We start from the raw sequence: 13,934 nt of genomic DNA on the forward strand, positions 1-13,934 counted from the left end.
TCAAAGGCTTGGGGGAGTCAGGGGTAACGGAGGGGCTCAGGGAGAGGGAAGTAAATTGCTGGGAAGGAGCCTGGGTGTCAACTTGGAGGGTTGTGGGTATGGGTGGGAAAAGTATGGAATAAGTGTTTTTGTTGTTTTTTTTGGGGGGGTGGGGGGGATGAGGGATTGTTAGGGAGCTTCCCCCATGCAGACCCTGGCTGGCCCCTAGCCTCTCCCATTCAGTCAGGCACTTCTGCCCATCCCCATGTGTTCCTGTACCCCCACGTGTCCTTGCAGCCCATCCACATGTCCCTCCACCTCCATTCAGACATCCAGTCCCCGCATCCCCATGTGGCCCTGCACCCCTCTCCCCATCCCCATGTGGCTCTGTGCACCCACCCAGCCACTACCCTGTCCCTATGGATCCTTGTACCCCCTCCCCATATGTCCCTGTGCCCCCACTCAGCCACCCCCTGTGCCTATGTGGCCCTGCACCTCCCTCCCCCATCACCATGTGGCCCTGTACTTCCACTCCCATTCAGCCCTTGCCTCAGTCTGTCCTCCCCCACTAGCCCTTATGAGCCCCTGTCCAACCCCCTAGCAGCCTCATGCCATCTGCCTTTCCATAGCCTATCTCCTGACCTGGCCTGACAGGAGCTGTGAAGAAGACAGGTTCTCTCTCTTCCCTAGCCGGCTGGGAACTGCTGCTATGTTCTATCACCACAGTGAAAGGCAGAACTGCAGCAACATTTTGGCAGAAGCTTTTTTATGTGCAAAAAATTAGAAGTATGCATAGCTCATTAATTATGCACATGCACAGAATTCCCCCAGAAGTACACTGTGGAGCTGACAATTGATAGTCTCAGGCCTTGTTGCTCGAACAGACAACATCCTCCAAAAGTAACTGCAACCTGCTTTTCAAATAGAGAGCAACTCAAGTCATGGTCATCCCAGATACTTCACACGCACAGAACACCAGGCACACTAACGTACAGAGAAAGTAATCTAGTCTTTTCGCCTGCACCAGAACTCCCATATTACAGTATGCAATGCCAATGGACAAGCTATCAGGGCAGCAGTAGCAACAATCATGTCCAGTAAAAAGCTCTTGGTACTTGCTGCCCTAGACCAGAACAAAATAGATATTTGTTCTTTCAACAAAATTATTAGAATAGTTTCACTGTGCCTGTACTAATACAATATTTTAGCAGTTAAGTGTTGAACATTATTCATTTAAAAGCCATTTTACCTCACCTAAATCCTTACCAATGTATTCTTTAAATGCCTATAAGGTTTATAAAATATTATTCTGAAATAATTATGTGCCTATCAACACGGTATGTAGGCACATGGCAAATTTAATACAACACATTAAACTGCTTACAAAACAGTAAATAACCTCTCCCACTGGGTTCAATGCCTGATATTACTTCCCCAGATATCTCCAACAAACAAAAAAAAGGGGTGAGGGGGACATCAAACTAGATGTTCCGATATGTAAAGAAAAAACAGGCAGGAAAAAATGCATATAAAATTCTTTTTAGGACCTCTTTGTGCATCATAAAGAGCACATACAGCCCTCATTTCCATCATGTTAGTGTCATTTTGACTTTTTAAATTTTAGCCCAGCTGTAACTTTTGGATTCAGACAACAGATATAAGTTCAAAGTTAATTTAGAAGTACCATATGGAAAACTATCAAAGCATAAACTTCACATTATTTTAATTACAGAACTGCAATGCATGAGAAACCAATTAAACTTGAAGATAATGGAGTAAATCTAGTTCATACAGATATAAATATTCAAGATATTCATAATGAAGATTTAATTTAAAAACAAACTGTTGCACATGCATTGGTTTCACAGATCTCATATGACATGGCAGTCTGCATAAAATAGTGAGCTTGTTATTGATATACATTGAATGTATTTCTTTACCAGTAGGCTTCATCATATAGGTCTGAGTGGTATACAAAATACACCTTTTTCTAAACAAGCTCAGCAGTCTTGTGTCAGGTATTTTCAGTACCATCTACCCATGGAATGATGCTACAATGCATGGCAAATAGACCTCAAATATTATAAGCTATTTACTTTATTGCTAAGGCTGCGTGATTATATCAGTTACCACAACTGCCAAAGCTTTTCTGCAAAGAAAACACATGAATCTGAATTCTGACCTGTGATCTTGCTATCTTTTTACAAACAAGGCATCTTCACTCAAAAAATAGCCACGGGCCGTGACACTACAGTCCAATTTGTGCAAGCGAGCTCTTGCCCATGCAAAACCCTACTGACTTCAGTGGTGCCCCGTGAAAGTGCCAGGGTCCACTCACACTGATCTTATCACCGGATTAGGGCCTTAAACAGCAATGCAGGAAACCACTCCTCAGTATTTCATAACAACAGCCATACTGGATCAGACCAAAGGTCCATCTAGCCCAGTATCCTGTCTTCCAACAGTGGCCAATGCCAGGTGCCCGAGGGAATGAACAGAACAGGCAGTCATCAAATGATCCATCCCCTGTAGCCCATTCGCAGCTTCTGGCAAACAGAGGCTAGGAATACCATCCCTGCCCATCCTGGCTTAAATTCATGGAGGATGGGTCCATCAATGGCTATATCTTTTTTTTGAACTGTTATAGTCTTGGCCTTCACAACATCCTCCGGTGAAGAGTTCCAGAGGTTGACTGTGCGTTGTGTGAAAAAATACTTCCTTTTCTTTGTTTTAAACTTGCTGCCAATTAATTTAGTTTGGTGGCCCCTAGTTCTTGTGTTAAGAGAAGGAGTAAATAACACCTCTTTATTTTCTTTCTCCACACCAGTCATGATTTTATAGACCTCTATCTTATCCCCCCTTAGTCGTCTCTTTTCCAAACTGAAAAGTCCCAGTCTTATTAATCTCTCCTCATACGGAAGCTGTTTCAAACCCCTAATCATTTTTGTTGCCCTTCTCTGAACCTTTTCATTTTCAAGTGTACATTTTAAAATATTTTCTTTGGCCAACATATTTATGGACGAGATCATAAAAAATAAGTGAATTGGAATGAAATCATTTATTCAAGTCTCTTTTGAACACCTCCCTTAAAAGGGAGAAAATATACTACTCTCACCCCTGCATCTTTAGATATCTGGGGAAGTAATATCAGGCATTGAACCCGCAACAAGCTCCATGTGGCAGAATTCTGTACAGGGAATCAATAGGGCTCCATATGGTCACAAGGGTCCACCTGCTCAGTCAGGTGTAGGGTCTCTCATTCAGTAACTAAAATACTAAAAATACATAAAACACTAAAATACTGTTAATTAAAATACTTCAGAAGTATCTGCCTATCTAGAATAAATATAAAATACTTCAATCTAGAGATCAAGAATAATTTTGCCAAAATATTTTCAAGTAAAAAAATAAGATGTTGGTAGAACACACAATGGAAAATAAAACTTTGAGTAATCCATCAGTCCAAGGTTTTGCAAATTCTCATAGCATGGACAGAGTTTTACTAAAGACTATCTGGAAAGAGTTGGTCCATGTGAGAATTGCAGAGTATCCCTGTGACAACTATAGCAATTGCCTACATGGAAATTGATATGAAGAAAGCAATTATGCATATTTGACTGTTTAATGCAGTAAGTGTTTTGTCCTCATACATGAATTCCTTCTACCTGGTCCCCTTCTCCCCTAGGCACATTGCATGGCTGTATTACCCTCCTCTCCTTTGAGCATTCCTCGCCAACTAATGGTTCTAATTCTTGAGAGCAGCTCTGGTTTCTTCTCTTCCTCCTAGGTAGCAGTTACTCCTAACAGAGAGCCAGACACAAACCACCTCTGTTTTCCTACTGCTTTTACAGGCCTCCAGGGTTTTCTCTGCAATTAAAGTAACTGAAAATGGGGAGCACTAGCAACATTCTGCCAGTTGGCTCTCCACCAAACTGTTTAAGAACTGCTACACTATTATATTTTTGAACCATTTATGATGAATAGCATTCCCTTTTCTATTTTCAGACATCAATTCCAATATACAAGTGACCAACACTTTCTCCTGGTATCGGATTAGAGATAGTAGATGGCTATTAGGTTACTAATTATCTTCCCACCAATGCACAATTATTCCTGACTCCCCATATTAGTGTTGTGTCCAGTCTAGTTTTAAGTGTCCCAAAAGATGGAAATTTCACCACTTCCCTTAGGAAAATATTGGACAGCTTGATAATGCTCACAGTAAGTATATTCAAGGACAAAGATTCCTAAGTATTCCCCTTTCTTCACTGCACCCTATTAATCTTGCTAAATTCATCACTATAGTGTGATGAATCTGCTGAGTGTTAATAGGTCAACAGAGGATAGAACGTTATATCTGCTAAGGGAGAATCTGCTGTAGCTCTTATAGCTCCTGAATGAAGGGTGATAGGTCAACCCAGAGAAAAAGATCCCATGGCAGTTGGGAGAACAGCTGGAAACCTTTAAAAAGCCCACTCCTAAGCGACAAGAAGAGCTAGCGAACAGGAGCAGCTCACAGGGGAGTTTTGCAAGGGAGTTTAGAGGGAGAATGCGAGGGGGTAAGGAGGGGCTAGATACACTTAACCTTCTTTAAACTTAATGCCAAAAAAAAAAACCTGTTGATAAAAACAAAACATCAACAAGGGAATGAGCTGCAGGAGTAAAAAGAGAATGTAAGCAAAAGTCCAGCGACAGAGTGGGGGCTATCCAGTTTATTGCATCAAAGCAGCATATATGATTACCTGCCATATGGGCAGATGGCGTATGTGTGCATTCAGTGTAGGGAGCTCCTGGCCCTCACAGACCACGTACAGGCTTTGGAGATCAGAGTGGCTGAAACGGAGGAGCTAAGGGAGACAGAGGTACATAGATGAGACTTTCCGGGCACAGTAGAATGGTCCTATCCCCAGTCTGACATCCTCTGTACTGTTGAGGAGGAAGAAAGTCTCAGGGAACAAGAACATCCAACTGGGGCAGAGGGAAACAATCCCATAGCTGGGACTCCTTCCAGATGATGATGTGGTATCCTCTCGCACTGAGGATACCTCTCCAGGGGAGGGAACTCCAGTTATCGGGAAGAGATAGGTAATAGTTATTGGGGGAATTTGATCATTAGCAACATAGATAGCTGGGTTTGCGATGACCAGGAGAACCGCATGGTGACTTGCCTGCCTGGCGCGAAGGTTGCGGATCTCTCGAAAACATCTAGATAGACTTATGTGTAGTGCTGGAGAGGAGCTGATGGTTGTGGTACATGTAAGTGCCAATGACATAAGGAAGGATAGGAGAGAGGTCTGGGAGGCCAAATTTAGGCTGCTAGGTAAGAGATTGAAGTCCAGGGCCTCCATGGTAGCATTATCTGAAATGCTTCCAGTTCCATGCGCAGGGCCAGTTAGATACGTAGAACTGCAGGGTCTCAATGCCTGGATGAAACAATAGTGTAGGGAAGAGGGGTTTAGATTTATTAGGAACTGGGGAAACTTTTGGGAAAGGGGAGCCTATTCAGGAAGGATGGGCTCCATCTAAACCAAAATGGAACCAGATTGCTGACACTTAAAATTTAAAAGGTCACAGCAGTTTTTAAACTAAGGGCTGGGGGAAAGCCGACAGGTATAGAGAAGCACATGGTTCGGACAGAGACATCTCTTAGGGGAGGATGTATTAATGGAGATTCTCTATGTCCTAGTAAGGAGGAGAGGATGGACAATGATAAAATACAGGTAGGATCTGATGAGAAACAGTCAAATGAAAAAGAGGCCCATTCAATTACATCATGTAATGGCAGACAGCTAAAAAGTGACAAGTTTTTAAAGTGCTTATATATAAATGCTAGAAGTCTAAATAATAAGATGGGTGAACTACAGTGCCACATATTAAATGAGGATATTGATATAATAGGCATCACAGAAACTTGATGGAATGAGGATAATCAATGGGACACAGTAGTACCAGGGTACAAAATAGATCAGAAGGACAGAACAAGTTGTGCTGGTGGGGGACTGGCACTATATGTACAAAAAAATCATAGAATCATATGAAGTAAAAATCTTAAATAAACCAAACTGTACCACAGAATATTTATGGATAGTAATTCCATACTCTAATAATAAGAATATAGCAGTAGGGAGGAGGGATAGCTCAGTGGCTTGAGCATTGGCCTGCTAAACCCAGGGTTGTGAAAAGGGTCACCAGTACAAAAGTAAAAGAGGGGTCCACTTAGGGATCTGGGGCAAAATCAGTACTTGGTCCTGCTAGTGAAGGCAGGGGGCTGGACTCGATGACCTTTCAGGGTCCCTTCCAGCTCTATGAGATAGGTATAGCTCCATATATTATTACCAACCACCTGCACAGGATGGTGATAGTGACTGTGAAATGCGCAGGAAGATTAGAGAAGCTATAAAAATAAAAAACTCAATAATAATGGGGGGTTTCAACAATCCCCACATTGCCTGGGAACATGTTACCTCAGGACGGGATGCAGAGATTAAGTTTCTTGACACCTTAAATGACTGCTTCTTGGAGCAGCTAGTCCTGGAACCCACAAGAGGGGAGGAAATTCTTGATGTAGTCCTAAGTGCAGCACAGGATCTGGTCCAAGAAATGATTATAGCTGGACCACTTGGTAATAGTGACCATAATATAATTAAATTTAATATCCCTGTGGCAGGGAAAACATCACAACAGTCCAACACTGTAGCATTTAATTTCAGAAAGGGCGACTACACAAAAATGAGGAAGTTAGTTAAACAGAAATTAGAAGGTACAGTGTCAAAAGTGAAATCCCTGCAAGCTGCATGGAAACCTTTTAAAGACACCATAATAGAGGTTCAACTTAAATGTAAGATAACCAAAAAAGTGCCACCATGGCTAAACAACCAAGTAAAAGAAGCAGTGAGAGACAAAAAGGCATCCTTTAAAAAGTGGAAGTTAAATCCTAGTGAGGAAAATAGAAGGAGCATAAACTCTGACAAAATTATAAAAATATAATTAGGAAGGCCAAAAAAGAATTTGAACAACAATTAGCCAAAGACTCAAAAAGTAATAAAAGTACATCAGAAGCAGGAAGCCTGCTAAATATCCAGTGGGGCCACTGGACAATCGAGATTCTAAAGGAGCTCTCAAGAACAATAAGGCAGTTGCTAAATGAATTATTTGCAGCGGTCTTCATGGCTGAGGATGTGAGGAAATTCTCAAAACTGAGCCAATCTTTTTAGGTGACAAATCTGAGGAACTGTTGCAGACTGAGGTGTCACGAGAGGAGGTTTAGGAACAAACTGATAAACTAAAAAGTAGTAAGTGCCAAGGACCAGATGGTATTTACCAAAGAGTTCTGAAGGAACTCAAATGTGAAACTGGTGAACTACTAACTGTAGTTTGTAACCTAACATATAAATCAGCTTCTGTACCAAATGACTGGAGGATACCTAATGTTACGCCAATTTTTAAAAGGGCTTCAGAGGTGATCCCAGCAATTACAGGCGGGTAAGCCTGACTTCAGTACCAGGCAAACTGGTTGAAACTATAGTAAAGAACAGAATTGTCAGACACATAGATGAACATAATTTGTTGGGGAAGAGTCAACATGGTTTTTGTAACGGGAAATCATGCCTCACCAATCACTAGAATTCTTTGAGGGGGTCAACAAGCATGTGGATAAGGAGGATCCAGTGGATATAGTGTACTAAGATTTTCAGAAAGCCTTTGACAAGGTACCTCACCAAAGGCTCTTAAGATAGGAGGGAAGGTCCTCTCATGGACTGATAACTGGTTAAGAGATAGGAAACAAAGGGTAGGAATGAATGGTCAGTTTTCAGAATGGAGAGAGGTTAATAGTGATGTCCTCCAGCAATCTGTACTGGGACCAGTCCTATTTAATACATATTTATTTCATAAATAATCTGGAGAAAGGGGTAAACAGTAAGGTGGCAAAATTTGCAGAGGATACAAAACTACTCAAGAGAGATATTCAAGCAGACTGCAAAGAGCTACAAAAGGATCTCACAAAACTGGGTCACTGGGCAACAAAATGACAGATGAAATTCAATGTTGATAAATGCAAAGTAATGCACATTGGAAAACAATCCCAACTATACATATAAAATTATGCACATCTAAATTAGCTGTTACCACTCAAGAAAGATTTTGAATTAATTGTGGATAGTTCTCTGAAAACGTACACGGCAGTAAAAAAGCGAACAGACTGTTGGGAATTATTAAGAAAGGGATAGAGAAGACAGAAAATATCATATCGCCTCTATATAAATCCATAATACACCCACATTTTGAATATTGCGTGTAGATGCCGTCGCCCAGTCTCAAAAAAAAAAATATATTGACTTGGAAAAGGTTCAGAAAAGAGCAACAAAAATTATTAGGAGTATGGAATGGCTTCCATATGAGGAGAGATTAATAAAATTGGGACTTTTCAGCTTGAAAAAGAGAAAACAAAGGGGGATATGATAGAGGTCTATAAAATCATGACTAGTGTGGAGAAAGTAAATAAGGAACTGTTATTTACTCCCTCTCATAACACACGAACTACACAGGTTTAAAACAAAAGTAAGTATTTTTTCCACACAATGCAGAGTCAACTTGTGGAATTCCTTACCAGAGGATGTTGTGAAGGTCAAGACCATAACAGGGTTCAAAAAAGAACTAGGTAAGTTCATGGAGGATAGGTCCATTAATGGCTATTAGCCAGGATGGGCAGGGACAGAGTCCCTAGCCTCTGTTTTGCCAGAAGCTGGGACTGGACGACAAGGGATGCATCACTTGATGATTACCTGTTCTGTTCTTCCCTCTGGGGCACCTGGCATAGGCCACTGTCAGAAGACAGGATACTGGGCTTGATGGACCTTTGGTATGACCCAATATGGCCGTTCTTATGTTCTAAAGTGACAGTAACAAAGGCAGTCAGCCATTAAAAACAGGAGTGGTGACTGAGCTGAGGTTTCTGGGATTCCCCAAGCATGGCTGGGTCTAATTTGGTTTAAGATCAACAGGACTCATGGGAGTACTGTAGATGAGAACATGTACACACTGTTTAAAAAAAAAAAAAAAAAGTTACACCAAACGCAACTCTGGGACCTCTTCTATATATAATATTAATTGTGATGTCCTCTTTATTCCCTCTTCTTCAATGAAGAGGTTATTCATGACTGGAGCTACCACAAACTTTGCAATAGCTTTTGGGCCTTATCCATTAGAAAAAAATCCATTAGTACATTCCCCAAACTCAATACTTTGCCATTTACCATTATCAGTTGTTCACAATCCTCTGGCTAATTTTCAGTCTACATGACACTATATCCATGTTACTAAAATTTTCAAATAAAGATTTTGGAAGATTTACCAAATGTTTTAGTAAAATCCAATATTATTTCTTTAATCCCCCTGTTTAGCTATTAATTTTATAATTTTTTTAAAAAAGGAATAGATTTTGTTTGGAAAGAAATATTCTTTATACATTTATAATGCTTACTGTTCACAGTGCAAATTATTCAGTAAGGTCCCACTCCTGCTGAATTATTCACATACTTAATTTTTACACACATGAACCGTTCTACTGAAGTCTACAGGATTATGCACACACGAAGTTAAGCATGTGCAAGTCTTTGCAGGATCAAGGCCTAAAAAATTAGGGATCTTCTCTCCCTCCCCCCCCCCTTGTAATTTGTTCCATTATTTCACTAAGGACAGAAGTTAGGTTTTAAACAGTAATTATCAGGTTCACTCTTCTTTCCCTTTTTGAAAATTGGCAAAAAGCAATTAGTACCACACCAGTTGTCTACTACTAAACCAGTGGTTCTGAAACTGGGGGTCGGTACCCCTCAGGGGGTCACAAGGTTATTACCTGGGGGATCACGAGCTGTCAGCCTCCACCCCAAACCCCGCTTTGCCTCCAGCATTTATAATGGTGTTAAGTATATAAAAAAGTGCTTTTAATTTATTAGGTGGGTTGCACTCAGAGGCTTGCTATATGAAAAGGGTCACCAGTACAAAAGTTTGAGAACCACTGCATTGAACTATACATTAAGTTTGCAAGGTATCCTAATATCTTATGGTCCACATCAGCTGAACTGGATGAGTGGCATACACTTTTGTTCCCCACGTACTCTCCTTACATGCTCTTCATCAATACTCATTAAGTTCTTCCTCATTTCCTAGTTTTCTAAATTCTCCCTCACACACTTTTGTTTTTGGTCAGCAAAACTTGTCGGTCAGGGATGTGAAAAAACTGACACCTCTGACCGACATATGTTTTGCCGATAAAAGCACCGGTGTGGATAGTGCTATGCTGGCAGGAGATGCTCTCTTGCTAGTTTCAGAGTAACAGCCGTGTTAGTCTGTATCCGCAAAAAGAACAGGAGTACTTGTGGCACCTTAGAGACTAACAAATTTATTAGAACATAAGCTTTCGTGGACTACAGCCCACTTCTTCGGATGCATATGAAGAAGTGGGCATCCAAAGAAGTGGGCTGTAGTCCACGAAAGCTTATGCTCTAATAAATTTGTTAGTCTCTAAGGTGCCACAAGTACTCCTGTTCTCTTGCTAGTGTAGAGCAGCTGCAAGGTCTGTAGTGTTAGACATAGCCTAGGAGGGATTTAAACAAAAGGTCTTAAGTATCTCTGTCACTTTTAACCATCTTTTATTTCATCCTCTCAATGGGCCTACTTTCTTTCCTCCCACCCATAAGACCTTTAGCTATCTTTAACATAATTCACTTCCTTTGTCTTTTCCTGGCAACCCCGGACTGACTGTTTTTCTATCTGGTTGCTGCCCCAATCATTAGGGTTTGTTTGTTTTTTTTAAGTGTTTTTTAAACCACATCAGTGCTCTACAATATTAATTCTTTAAACCAAGGATTACTTAAGTTCTATCTGTCTCTCACTGTTTGAAAGGTTGCAATACCTTCTCACATCAAACCTTAGGCCGTAATCTAAAACCTTTTTTTTAAATGCTGTTTTTCTTTTTTGAAAATATGCAAAAAACATATCAATATGCAAACCAGAATATCAGAGTACTTTACTAGCAATGTAACATGTAACTATGAAAGCCTAATGATATTAAATGAGGACTATTAGTGAACAGAAGTTCGTTTAAATTTAAATATAAGACAGTAATTTTTTGGATAGTTACAGAGATATTAAAAAGGGAACTGTAAGAATAGATGGCTCAAGAGATAAACCTCTTTTATTAACCTAGAGGTGAGTGGTAGTGGCTTGAATTTGATGGACTATGTGGGAAAAAAATAGTTGTCCTAGGCCAATTCCTGTTGGCATTCACTAGGTTTATTTTGTCTGCCTCAGAAGAGAAGAAAGAAAAAAGAATGGGCATGGAGACTGAAGGACCCTCTCACCCCTAAACAGGGTTGAATTGCAGGGCAACACTGACAGTGGTGCTCCTGATGTACCTGTTTTATCAACAAACAGGTAACTTAATGAAAGGTACTTGACTGAAAACACTCAGATTGAACAATAATTTCATTATTTGGGTTTTTTTTAAAAGCCCAGCACAACAATGAAAAGCAGTTGTCATAATCTCTACCACAAGTACACAAAATGCCTGCATCACAAATGCTTTTCAGCAAGATGGTGGCTTTTTGTTTTGTTGCACAGAACAAATGTATGCAGATTCTCTCAGATCTTAAGCCTTTTTATAGTACAAGAGTTAATAATTCTATTCTAAACTTTCTATGCAAAAACAGTGACAGATGTACTGCAAACCCTATTTTAAATAAGATACAAAAAGCAGGTCTTCATATCCCTTAATGCCATTTGTGGGTTGTATGGCCTGCTTTATTTTTATTAGCAAAAACATGGAAATATTCTATTACTCATCCTTCCACATAATATGAAACAAATATACTCACATCTTTTGCCATGTTACCACTGCCTAGAAATCAAGGCACTTAAATGCTTGATGTCCACAGAAGGAAACAGGGACAGTGATGTTATTTTCTAAAAAGAAAGTCAAGACAACACCAGCTATAATAGTGAATTTCAGAAGTCTGTAAAATGTAATTTATTAACTACAAGCAGATATTCCTCTACTTTAAATATTGTGAGACACGTTCTAAAAAGTTTCCTGGCATCATCAACTTACTCTCGGTGATCAGCCTCACAACCCCCACGGGGGAACGACCTCCCTGCAGCTCGGGGAAGCTGTCACAATTCGCACCCTAGCTCCAGAGGCCTCCCCACCCCAAACATACACGGAGGAGCCCAGCAGGGCGGCAGGCGGCCTGCGCCGGCAGCCTAAGCCCACACCGGGCCGGTCACGGTCCAGCTGCGCCTTCTGCAACACTACCCGACACCCCCGTCCCCCGAAGGCCAGGCCTCTGCATGGGAGTGGGGGCGACCTGTCAGCTTCGCCATAGGCACTAGGCCTCCGGGGCCAGCCCCCCGACAGCCCCCCGTACCCGGCGGCGGGCGCAGGCAGACGGGCCGCAGCTGCGACGGGAGGTGAGGGAGGACGCGGCGCCTCTGAGGCTCCTCACAGCCCCAACAGCGCCTCAGACCCTCCCCCCCCCGGGGGCCCACCAGCCCGCCCAAGCTGGCGCGGGGCCGCGCGAGGCACTGGGCTCGGCTGACTCAGGGGCCGCAGGCACCATCTTCTCCCCTCCCCCAGTAGGGGGTATTCCCCCCCCCCGGCAGATCCCGCGCCCCCTCCCCACGTCCCGCCCAAACCCATCCTCCGGCGCAGCAGCACCTCCCACATGCCGAACGGTGCCTGCACCTGAGCGGCCGCCGGCGGACAGCAGGCTCCCTCCGTCCCCCGCCCGCCCCCACAGCGCCGCTCTGCGGAGGCACGGCGGGGGGCGCCGACTGCACATGTGCAGCTCACGGGCCTCCAATGTGGGGGGGAGGGGGCTCCTAAGCTGTCATTGGCCCCAGCCCCAATCGGGGGATCTCGCTCCCGCCCTCCCCCCACACGTGTCAGTCTCACTCTTCCCTTCCAGCCCCCCCAGTGTGTCCCTCCTGCCCCCGCTCCCCGCACACCTGCGCAGGCTCCCCCCCTCCCCTCGGAGAGCTCCCTGTGTGTGGGGGCGGGGGCGCAGCCGCCCCTCCCCGGCTCCGGCACGCGGATGCGGCCCTAGAAAATTTTTTCCGTTGGTAGAAAAAAAAATTGAAACTTACACTTTTGTACGTCCCACCCGCGTGACGCTGCGCGCTGACGTCACAAGGTGTAACGTGCCTCACACAGGGCACACTCGGAGAGACTAGTGGTCCCTCCACCCGCCGTCCGTGAAAAGCGCATGCGCGGCTTTTTCGCGCCCATGGTCTCCCCGCCCTCCTCTAGGAGCAAGTGCGCGGGAAGCATGGGCGCGAGACCTGGCGGTTAGTCAGTGATAAACAGCAATTGCGCTGTGGCACGTGGCGTTACTCGAGGGGGTGGCTCTGCCTGTGTGAGCACTGAACTGCCTACCTCCCACCTATGGGCGTTAAGCAAGGGAAGAAGAGAGCAAAACTGTACCACATAACTCGCCTCTGCTGATTATGGCTGGGTTGGGGCACTCAGTCCATGTCCCCTTCACCCCTGGCTGCAGGCGGTGGGCACGTTGCCCAGGTGCTGGATCTTCAGATGTCTTAGCAGGGCCTAGCCCGAGATTCACTAGCAGAACATTTTTCCCTTCTGTTGCCATAAGGATATTGCTGGGCACACTAATGGCAGAGCTCACTGTCAAAACAAATCATGAGGGTGTTGTCTCATGTACAGGCTCTGCACCCATTGCAACAGCATTTTAGTAACCAGCCCTAGCCAACCTCCGACTAATGCTCCCTCCTCACTCACTGCCTTACCATTATCAGGGCAGGGGCACTTAGAGTGCCCCATTTTAAATATGTAATTTTAAAGTAGTTTAATTAGAGGGCAAATTTGCTCCTCTGCAAGCTCTGCTGGTTGAAGAAGACACAGTGAGGTACTATACTCATGACAGCTATGACAGAATTGT

At 43.3% G+C, this 13,934-nt stretch overlaps 1 protein-coding gene across 7 annotated transcripts in view; it reads right to left on the bottom strand.

Annotated features, from left to right (window-relative positions):
- The window catches only part of TFDP1 (transcription factor Dp-1), a 121,075-nt gene extending 107,889 nt beyond the window's left edge, over positions 1 to 13,186 (bottom strand). The window contains exons 1-2 of one of the 7 annotated variants that reach the window (XM_054011019.1): positions 13,120 to 13,186; positions 11,853 to 11,940 (exon numbers count right to left, since the gene is read on the bottom strand). In XM_054011019.1, the coding sequence (XP_053866994.1) occupies positions 11,853 to 11,864 (12 nt within the window). In that variant the 5' untranslated portion in view covers positions 11,865 to 11,940; positions 13,120 to 13,186. Of the gene's footprint in view, positions 1 to 11,852; positions 11,941 to 12,085; positions 12,365 to 12,401; positions 12,478 to 12,691; positions 12,820 to 12,981; positions 13,076 to 13,119 lie in introns of those variants that run through there. The other 6 variants (XM_054011005.1, XM_054011035.1, XM_054010995.1 and 3 more) reach the window with 6 other exon arrangements.
- Between the last annotated feature and the right edge of the window lie 748 nt (positions 13,187 to 13,934).

Source organism: Malaclemys terrapin, chromosome 1 (assembly GCF_027887155.1).
Source record: "Malaclemys terrapin pileata isolate rMalTer1 chromosome 1, rMalTer1.hap1, whole genome shotgun sequence".
Lineage (NCBI taxonomy): Eukaryota > Metazoa > Chordata > Testudines > Emydidae > Malaclemys > Malaclemys terrapin.